The sequence below is a fragment of the Sardina pilchardus genome, chromosome 18 (assembly GCF_963854185.1).
Source record: "Sardina pilchardus chromosome 18, fSarPil1.1, whole genome shotgun sequence".
Classification (NCBI taxonomy): Eukaryota; Metazoa; Chordata; class Actinopteri; order Clupeiformes; family Clupeidae; genus Sardina; species Sardina pilchardus.
The window spans coordinates 17,076,495-17,087,547 of NC_085011.1; the positions used below are offsets into that span (position 1 = coordinate 17,076,495).

The 11,053-nt window shown below is 44.4% G+C and overlaps 1 protein-coding gene across 1 annotated transcript in view; it reads left to right on the forward strand.

Moving 5' to 3' along the window:
• Positions 1-928: 928 nt before the first annotated feature.
• The window catches only part of LOC134064479 (collagen alpha-1(XIX) chain), a 76,360-nt gene continuing 66,235 nt past the window's right edge, over positions 929-11,053 (forward strand). The window contains exons 1-8 of the mRNA XM_062520402.1: positions 929-1,034; positions 1,905-1,979; positions 2,217-2,310; positions 6,439-6,562; positions 6,718-6,993; positions 7,383-7,463; positions 8,456-8,581; positions 9,090-9,152. Of these exons, the coding sequence (XP_062376386.1) occupies positions 935-1,034; positions 1,905-1,979; positions 2,217-2,310; positions 6,439-6,562; positions 6,718-6,993; positions 7,383-7,463; positions 8,456-8,581; positions 9,090-9,152 (939 nt within the window). The 5' untranslated portion in view covers positions 929-934. The remainder of the gene's footprint in view (positions 1,035-1,904; positions 1,980-2,216; positions 2,311-6,438; positions 6,563-6,717; positions 6,994-7,382; positions 7,464-8,455; positions 8,582-9,089; positions 9,153-11,053) is intronic.

An 11,053-nucleotide genomic window follows, 5' to 3' on the forward strand; every position in this document is an offset into this window, starting at 1 on the left:
CCATTGCATATTTTGTGGTTCTTTAGCTGACAAGTTTTCAACTTTTTAACTGTGAGTCCATGCTATCTCCTGTGAGACACGAATCAACCGAGGAAAGCTACACTTACCATTGGTTCCGCTGCGGTGATGGACGTGGAAGATTTGGCTTCTCTCCTTCTGAGTCAAGATCCACGTGATCTATAGCAACTATTTATTAATGGGATATATGTTACTGCATATCCGAGACAGCTCTGAGACGGCGGATTCATGTTTCAGGTTCAAGTTCAAAACATAGGTCAACAGTCCTTTCTTGAGCGTTACAAGCTTCCTCAGACACTTCCAACTGGCGTGCAGATAGTGCATAAACACTTTGGTATATGCACTGGAGAAATTACACGAAATTACCTTTGAAAGACAAGAAAGCTCTTTATCTTGCCAGTCTTTGGGATACAGTTCCAGTCATTTGAGCTAAGTTGGTCTCCAAATGTTGAGGTTAACGTTTACAGTGATGGATTGAAATGGCAAACATCTGATCTCTTAATCTTGAATATTTCCACCTTGACTAACCAAATGCAATGTGTTGTACTTGTAAGTGTAGAGAATACCTGAGCCAAGATGCAGTTATCTTAATGGTCCAACAAATCTTCTTTTGCAAAGCAAGTCAAGATGACAGTGATTCAGGAGGAGGGCAAATTACATCACATTGTTTTTGGCACTGACTGGGTTGCATGGTGATTCTTAACCTGGATGCTTGATATACAGAAGTGAAAGATTTCCCTATGAAGCCTCACACGTGAAAGCAAGTGTTTTCACATTGGAATATGCCTTTATTGTCCTATCATCATTAGTTACAGTATGTGTACACATTCACATAGATTGTTGCATGTTTGTGAGCTGGCACTTACTAAGTTGACCTTGATATATTTCTAGGTTTCCAAGAAGTCTTTTCCTGCCCATGATGGAGGACATGACTAACCTCCTGAAATGGACTGTCTTCCTATGGATTGTAAATACCATTCCTTTGAGCTGTGGAATGGCAGTGAATGAACGAGTTGGTATGTATATGCTGTTAACTAGCTGGCCTGATTTTAGTTAAAGGACACCGTCCTGTCTCTCTGTCTCTCTGTCTCTCTGTCTTCACTTACTGTTTAGTCTGTCTGGGTCACCATGTTTAGCCCTTCCGCCCTAACTTGAGAGGTCATTGCGGACCGGACTCAGGTTCAGTCAGCTGTTTTTCTCTAACACCCTCTGACAAGCTGATTTGGCTGTGGTGTTTGGATGACCTATAGTGTTAATGAATTGTTTGTGATGACAGACAGCGTGTAGACACATGGCTGACTAACTTTACTGCCTCTCATTGATGTTCACAACCCCCCCACACACGAAACAGAGGACATGATGACACTGTATTACGACTCCGAGGCCTCACGTGTCTAATTCCAACAGAGTGTTTAGTGGCATCGCTATTGTCTGGCATCACCTTTTCCAAAGTAATGCCAGAGATTAGTTGAGCGCATGTCTTTTCTCCCATAGTGCACCAATGGCAGTTTGCTGGAACTCTGACTATGTTGTGCATGTTTGGAGAGCTGTCACAGCAGCTGGACATATCAGGTTGAGACAACAAGAGGGACTCAAAAAAACTCACCAAAAGGGCCCTCATTAAAAGCTAATTTCATACTGTATACAGTCATGTATTATGCCCAAGTGTTAAAAAGTAGTGGGACTATATTTCTTTTCTTGAAGTTGTAATACAGTTTCCTACCCCTGTCAGAAATACTAAATGGGCTCTGTAGAAGCATTCTTTACATGGCTTTTCATTTAGATGAAGTTTGTGGGAAAAACTCTGCGCTCAATAACATTTGAGTGTGAAATATGAAGGAGGCTAAGTTTTTAAGTAATGACTGTCTGCGATGTTCCATTTCTAGATCACTCTTGTCCTCCCTTGAAGCTGGAGGAGAGCAAGTTTGCATCAAGTATGACTGAAACGCATGAATTCACAGGTACGGTAAAAAAAATAAATATCTGTTTTCGTCTGACAGATGAAAAATTATCCCGATGCCAGTTTAAGTTACAGATAAATGAGAAAAATACTGTACAGCATGATCAAAATTCACTGTTTGCAATATTTTGCGATGACTTCAGCTCGGAATGCAATTGCTGATATATTGGGACAGTTTTGGCCACTGAAAATCTAACTGAAGCATATTTTTTTTGTTCGTTTTCTCCGACCACTGCAGGATTTGATCTAGCAGAGAAGTTCCTGTTAAGAAAAGTTGTCGAGGACAGACCAATGTTTCGCCTGGGCAGCAAGCCTCTCATTAAGCCCACAGAGTAAGTGCTCCAGGGAAGCTGGGCGTGAAGAGACAGTAGCTCGCCTGCTCTCTCTCTCTCTCTCTCTCTCTCTCTCTCTCTCTCTCTCGATGTCTTTGTGTGATTAGGCTGCTTTAGTTGTACTTGCAAGAAACAATATTTGCTCTCAGGCCCACAAATGGCAAGGCATTCCCATTGTGATTCCACTTCTGTGGAACACGCATAATTGCAGCCTGGCAACAAGTCAGTGGGATGCTGGGTATAAAATGCAAGCTATTAAAACCGCTGGGTTATCTATTTTCGGGCTTGATGAATGACTGTGGACTGAATGTACAGCATTGCAAAGCTGTCGGAGTAGTTTAGCAAGGCACATTAAGCTATTAAACAGCTAAAGCCCCCCTGCATGAAATCAGCACCCAGCCTGGCCACTGGAGAGTTGAAAACGTGCCAGGTTAATATTGGGTTTCCGTGCTGCAAACCAATATTTTCTCAGGGTGTAACTTTGCCTCCAGTTCAGCTGATATCCGGAAGAAAAAGCAGTATAACCATTGCCTGCTTTCCTGGCGTGATGACATGAACTGACCCAGATATCACTTAGTCACTTGAGATAAATCTGCCTCCGTTGGCTAATAAGAGTAAACTGTAATGGCAGCCCTTCTGAGTCTGTTGAATGGACACGGGGCAGGCCAAGGGAAAAGTCACAGAGGGCAGCACGTATGTTTTATTCGCTAGATAAAAGAGTGTTATGGAAGAACCGGATCAAACAAGCATATTTCATGACACTGTGAGGTTACATTTGATCAACGTTATTGCCCTCATGTTATCTTTTCCAGGCCTAGTGCTATCATATGCCCATGCTGCTATGTATGATGTTAAACGCGGAAATGATCGTTTTGTGCACAATAACGGAAAATTGAATTCATGTCTTATGGTGTGCGTAATGTACTGTTTGATTAAATTTCCGGATAATCTGCACACAGAAAGACAAGCGCCTGTTTTCGGAACTTCTTAAATTTAGTGTTTTCCATATTTATGGGAAATTAATATTGCATGTAATATTATGCACACAGGTCATTATTATACAGGTAATTATTGAGATGATTGGGATTAGCAGTGATCACGCCCTCAGATGTGTATTCTCATGAGAGACAAATAAACACTTGGATAAAATGGAGGAATTCTCCAGGGCCCCATTTGCAGTGCTTTTCTACTGGAGTTTACAGAGTAGGCACACTGTTGATCCATTCTCCTCCGTCCTTCTTCTAACTGTGAAAAAGAACACCCAGTTGGCGTCCCAGGGAATGAGGAGGCTTGTGTATTTTTAGATTTTACACTATACTGTAAACACACCGTGCAGTCTCGGAGTCCTCCATGTCCATGGGAGAGGAATTGCTGCTGCAGGTGATTTGCGATCTGTTCCATCGTCAAATCCCCAAGTCACTCCGCTCGGTCCCCGTTGTGTACGTATCTTGTTTTCCCCTGGCCCCGGACCGGCTCGCTTTCTCACTCGGGCTCCCTGCTAGTCTGCTAGTGTTCGTCTGCAGACTGGCACAGTAGGAGCAAAACAGAGAGAGAGAGAGGGGGGGAGAGAGAGAGAGAGAGGGGCGAGAGAGAGGGTGAGAGAGAGATACCCCCTCCCCCATCTTCAATTATCGGAACATTCTGACAGGTGATGGTGCTCGTCAGCTGGGGGTAGCGGGAGCGAAAGGAGCCCCATGCACAAACTCCAAACATCTCTCACTTTACCCTCAGGAAATGCAGGCAGGCTCATCTTTCGCAGTCTGGATCATGTTTGGCCACTGCCCAATGCCTGCCAGCACCGCTCTCTACCAATGCAGCTCTCTCTCTCTCTATCTATCTCTCCCTCCTTCTTTTTCACTCTCTCTCTCTACCAATGCAGCTCTCTCTCTCTCTCTCTCTATCTCTCTCTTTCTTTTTCACTCTCTCTCCCTACCAATGCAGCTCTTTCCCTCTCTTTCAGTCTCTCTCTCTCTCCCTCTTTCACACTCTCTCCCTACCAATGCAGCTCTCTCTCTCTCATTCGCAGAGCACTTTCCTTTTATTTTACCTGTAGTTTTGAGCAGTGGGTTTTTCAGTCTGTTGAAGAGTAGATGTTTTTGAAGTTCTGTGCATTTTTTGTGTCTGTGCAGTAGGTCCATTTAAAATCATTTATACAGATTCAGAAGTTCAGAACACAGTACTGTAAATTGCTGTGAATCTATTTATTTGTCACTCACAGAGATACATTTGACATTTGTATATTGCAGTATAAGTATAGCCTTTCAACCTAAACAATGTTAACATCATCATAAATATGTATCTGTTGTAGTTAGTTTTGGATGTGTACGGAAAGTATTGCTCCATGTAGTCCAATAGCATGTTTTTGTGAAGACTCACTCATCCTGCCTTTACCCTCTCTGGAGGATAATTGCACTCATTGGGTCATCATCACAGCCTATAAAGTGCCCTCACGACTGTACTTTAGACCTGAAGGAGTTCTATATTTCCCGTTCCTGCACTCTCCTGCTGAACTGAGGGCTAATCAATAAGCACAACTATTTTAGTGTGACTTTATGAACTGATGGCTCAGCAACTTCAAAACCTTTAGAAAAATCTCAAGGCACCAGTTGTCCTGGAGCTTGATACTACAAAGCCAGCACTCTTGCTTTTATATGTATAACTAGTGGGATGGGGCTGGAATCTTAATTGCGTTTTTTTTCCCCGCGCTTTCACGAGTCATCTCTGGAGAAAATCAGGCTATTAAGGATGGCCTGGCCTCCACTGCCCTGCTACATGACTGGAGAGCCTTCGGGCCACACTTCTATCCTCCCCGTCCCCAGTCTCTTCTAGATGCGCAAAAAAAAAGCATTTGATCTTGCCGTGGCTTAAAGTCAGCACATATATCATTTCTAATAATCTGCTGTTTCCACCGCTCCTGCTGAATGCCAGAGATGCGTTTTGCAGGGGGAGAGTAGTACCGGCTGAATAGAAAACGATCTATTGGAGCAAGACCTAATTTTGAGCCTGTCTGAAGTACTCCTCCCTTCTTTGCCATGTCTTTCTCTCTCTCATGCTCTCTCTCTCTTTCTCTCTCTCCCCCTCTCTCATTCTCTTCCTCAGAGCCTATACTCTGAAAAGGACTTCCTGGACTGCTTTTTTGTCATTGTAATATTTGCTGATTGTGTTTTGGTTCCCCAATTTTAGCTGATAAAGCATTTTATTATATCTTAGCCTCTAGTTCTAGGCAATTAAGCACATTCTTTATGAAACGACGAGCAGCGCTTTACTGCTGGGGATGTGGGGGGGAGGTGGGGGGGCCGATCCCCTCCTCCGAGCCTATGCATTGTAGTAAGAGTCTGTCAGGAGTTTAATTTAATCTTTTAAATTGCCTTTGACAGCTGTACTGCTCTAAGCTAATGGGACGAACCTTTTGCATATGCATGAATAGAAGATGGAGGAAAGGCAAACAGACTCGCTGTTCCTCCAGTTTCATGTTTCCGCTGAAGGCAGCGTACCTGTGGGTTAATATAGGCCATTGATTTCCTCTGTGGCTGTAAAGCAAGGCTCGTGCCATTAGAGTGGCTGTGTGGTCATGTGGATGGGCGTAGACGTTAGCGCAAGACTTGCAGGATTGATCAAAGGCTTGAGTTGATCAGTTGTTTTTGCTCTTTCCCCCATATTCTCCCAGCAGCACCAAAGAGCTTAGATGAAATTTAGAAGGAATGCATGAATCATATTTGCCGTAAATATCAAAGCGTTTTTTTTGTGTGTGTGTGTTTATGCCTGTGTTGTGTCTGACTGACTCTCAAAGCAGAAAAGTATTGGATCTGATTATCGGGATGCCTAAGAAGGCCTTACAGGAGCTGAGCTGTGTCTGCAGCAAGCTGCCTGATCAAGCTTTCCCATGCGTAGCCCTCTTAGAAAACAAATACACATTTGGGAGAATTCTTCTTGTTTGTACAAAACAAAAGTGCAAGTCAGTTTTTAATATAAGAGCTGATACACTGTTTGGACAGAGTAATGCATTTCTTCCCTGGCAGCACTCAGCTTTTGTTTTGGGGACCTAAACTGTTTTTTTTTTTTTTTTTTTTTTTTTAAGTTTAACAACAAAGCCACCGGTAGACTTTCATTTTCACGTTATTTCTGCAGATTGGTTTTTCCGAATGGACTGCCAAGTGAATACTCCATTGTTGGCACATTCCGGCTCCGGAAAACCACAAAGAAAGATCGCTGGTATCTCTGGCAGATATTTGATCAGTCGGGGACCAGTCAGGTAGGACATTCAGGTGATTTGTCCAAGAGATTGGAAAATAAGTATTTTTCCACATGACTGAAGTCCCCTTGACTCTCTGTAACTCATCTCGCATGTTCGTTCGACTGCCCCCCCCCCCCCCACACACACACACACACACACACCCCTCTGCACAGGTGTCTATCGTCGTGGATGGTGCCAAGAAGGTGGTGGAGTTCTCGTCCCTGGGCCTGCTGAAGAACAGCCTCCATCACACGTTCAAGAGCCGCGACCTGCACGCCCTGTTCGACCGCCAGTGGCACACGCTCAGCGTGGCCGTGCAGACCGGCCTCGTGTCCATCTTCCTGGACTGCAAGCTGATCGAGCGGCGGCAGCTGGACGAGCAGGACTCCACGGACATGCGCGGCCGCACGCTCATCACCACGCGCGTGGAGGACGGCAGGCCGGTGGACGTGAGTGATTGAGTTACAGACGCCTCTTTTCTCTTTAGCTGTGCGAGGAACACACGGGTGATTCCCACGGGTGATTTTCTGTCAGTAAGTCAATAGAGCATCATCACGGCAGAAAGCTGAGTAGCACATCTCGAAATAACCTGAAAATCTTGGCAATGAATATAGTGTAATGTTGCAACAGTTAAAGAATAAATTGCTACAAAGCAATGATAAATATAGGCACATTATACTAAGTAACAGGGGTTTTCTGACGATTTCCCGGACATCTTTATTGTATCTTATAGAGACAGTGAAACAGAAGAGACACTTCACTACCAGTATATTGATAGTGAATACCACCTTTTATAATCTAATGCTCTCTGCATGCTGCCTGGTTTGTTTTGGTACAGATTGAACTGCAGCAGATCTTAATCTTCTGCGATGCTCAACTGGCAGAGATGGTAAACTGCTGCGAGGCCCCAGGGTCCACGGTAAGAGCTGCCCTGTCAAATCACCCGTAATATTTAAAGTGCACTTCTGTACTCGGCTGCCAACGTCTATATAAACTTATCCATTAAGGTGCGACAAGAAAATAAGAAAATCATAAATAGCTTTAGGACTATCATTTTAATGCATGTATTTTATGTCTAAATAGAGCCAAATGTTTTCTTGTAAGAATCATGACATACAGTAGTAGTGTTTCGGCACCTACAGTAGATTTAAATGTGTATTTGACGATACGAGACTTGGTTAGTGTTTGCATCTTCATTACTGCTGGCCGAGCTACTGCAGGGTCTGACTGTCAGGATCATCTGAGTTAGTATTTATGGCTCTGGAACAACTTCCACTCGTTGGTTGTTTTCGCCCGCGGGAGCGTCCTGCGATGTCCCGAGAGCTCTAGAGACGTCTGTCCTCGGCTCGTGTTCCTCAGGATCAATTAAGAAAGACTCTGTGCTCGTGTGAGCAGTGACAGAGGACATCATTAGCCGTCGGCCATTAGTGTGTTAATAGCAGTGCTGTTAGACCAGGGTTATGTTACTTACCTCTCGCTCTCAGGCTGGATGGAGATATGCATCGGAATCCACCAAGCCCTAAACACTCTGTCAAACACCCCCCTACACAGACACACACACACACACACACACACACACACACACACACACACACACGCACACACACACACACACACACACACACACACACACACGCACACACCACACAAACACACACTCACACACACACACACACACACACACACACACACACACACACACACACACACACACCACCACACACACACACACACACACACACACACACACACACACACACACACAAATAATTGGAGCGTTTGAGATATAAAAAAACCAAAAAAAAAACAGTTTGTTTTCAGGGTGTAATCGTTTACTGGGCTGTCTTTACTGCTGGCTCTCAGCAGAATTAGTCCAGCCGCATCGCTAAAGCACTCCATCATTTTCAACAGTGTTCGCCCAAGGAGGTGCCGGCTGCTGCTGCTACGCGTCCGCCCATGGTCACGGGCTACCTTCCCAGAATGCTCTCGCAGCCCGCGCTCCCGTCCGCCGACAGGTGCCAGTGCTCCGCGGAGAAGGTGAGGCTGTTTCTTTTTTTCTTTTTTTTCTTTTTTAAATCCCTTCTCCCAATTACGCCCACGCCGCACCATGCAACTGCATACATTAGTGCCTGCGGGCGCAGCAGTGGGTCTCTGAGTCCGCGGCTAAAAGGGAGCGCTGCGCGCTAAAGCCAATGTCCAATTAGAAGGCCCGGCTCTGTCTGTTGTGTGTTCTTGGACGCCGGCCAGAGGCAGAAATAAAAGCTTATTAGCCACAATTTGGCACAAACGAGCGGGTGTTTGGTGGGAGACATGTTCTTAATCACTTGTCGTGTTCCACTAATCTTCTCTGAAGTACACAGAGATAGAAGTTCATTGAAGTCTAGTTGGAGATGTCCGTTTGAATCTCTGTCACACCTTTAAGGTTAACTTTGACAGCGTCCACACAGGAAGGAAAGGGAGAGAAAAAAAAAAGAATTTGTTTACTCTCCATTAAAGTCACATCATTTAAGTCTGACTTTGTTTTTTTCTTTTTTTATTCCTGAAGGGAGATCCGGGCTTGCCAGGATTGGCAGGACTTCCAGGACACAAAGGAGATAAAGGCGACAGGGTAAGAGTAATCCATTTAACCTTTACAGCGTTGTGTTTGTGTACCTCTCCTTTTATTCCTCTCGTATCTGAACAGTACTTAGGCTAGCGCACTGATGTCCGAGGACACAGCCATGGTTAGGCCAGCTGTTTTTAAAATACTGCACTTTTTACATGTTCACACACTTGGTGATATTTCACAGAGGATATTCATCACAAAACAACTGCCTGACTGCCTGAGCGCCTGAGAGCGGTCGAGTGTTTGTCTAGAAAGCCTTTGGGGGTAATCGGGGCTGGCTCCAGCAATACCCGCGCTGTCTTGGAGAGAGTAGAGGCCCTTAGTTGGGGAATGAGAGGAATTCATTTGGATGAACAGGTGGTGATATGCCTATTAAGACCAGATGGCCTTTGAGGTCAGTGGCCTAATTACGATGTTGTGGTTTTAGGGACGAGGACATTTTTCAGGACCGTGGCTTGTTTTGTTTTCGGCTGGCACTCCGGAATTCCTGTTGGGAATGGCGCGGATTGCAGGCCTTTAAATCACTGTACCTGCAGCACTGGGCTGGCGTGAGGAGGGAGAACTGAGCGCTATTTTTGCTGCAGACTCTCAGTAATTAGTATGTTCTTCGTTTGGAAAGTGGCATTGAGTTTGTTACCAAATTCATTAGGGATGAAGAGAGGAAAGTTAATTTTATTGATTTGTCTCTGTTTGCTAGCTCAAATACTTTCCTCAGAGATCAATTACGGTGACCCTCTGTGTAAACACATTTGAAAAGCTTTCTGAAAGTCAACAAAAGTTGCAACGCAGTCTACTAGTAATTAGAAAACAATTTTCTCATCCAGTCTGCCTTTATTGGCACACATTTCGTAGAGGCTGAACTGTTTTTTTTTTTTTTTTTTTTTTCATGGCTTTGCAATTGAAGAGCTTTATGAGTGCAACAGGGTTATGAATCACTGTCATCAATAATCTTGTCATCAAGTATCTCATCAACACAAAGAGCAATTATGTGTAATTAATGCTCGGGGCAAACGCTGCCAAATCTTAGTTAGTGGATAACTGTGCGGACTATTCTCTTCCGTGCTTTTGTCCAAAGTGTATTCATTAAATATTCAATAACATCGATCTGGACGAAAAATTAAATTGTTTGACCTTTCATCCACCCCCCTACTCCAATTTCATTAATTTGTTGTCCAGATGAAATTAGACAGAAAACAGCTCCACTGGTGGGCTGGAGTGTGATCGCTTATTATTGCCTCCAATTAGCTTGGATGCTTTCTAATCATGTGAGGAGAAACGCTGCCTGGGATGAGATGAGTTCAAGAAAGCAGGTGTGGACAAGGCTGTCAGAGTAGTTCAGAGACCACATACAGTATGCAGTGACTGAGAGTGATCATCTTATGCCTAAAGATATTGTTTGCTCTACCTGCAGACAGTCTTATCAGGTCTAAGGAGTGAGAGAACTTGGGTAGGCTATAGATTGCGCTATACAGCTTGAAGGCAGAGACGGCGCGTGTCATTCAAGGCTATTGTTTGGCAGAGGGCTTATCAGGTTTACAGGGTTTTAAACGGGCAGGCTTGGAATGTGTGATGTCCCTTTAGAATAGCGGCGAGCTCTACACGGATATTCATAGAACAAGTCCAGTGCTCAGCAGCGGATCCAAAAGTAATTTGTAAAAATGCTTAAAATGTTGTATGTCATCCATCTTTCGAGAAGTGTCATTTACTTTTTATCATCTGACTGTTCTGGGATAATAACCCACCAGTTTCACAGCAAAAGAATGCATGTTGCCTAACTCAGCAATGAAGCCCACACCAGCTCCAGTCCCTCTGTATCAAGGGCAGCTCGTTCACAGGCACACATCGTTGTTTAACAGAGTGCTCTCGGAAACAGCCATTATGGCTCCGAGCGGAATCTCTCCAGC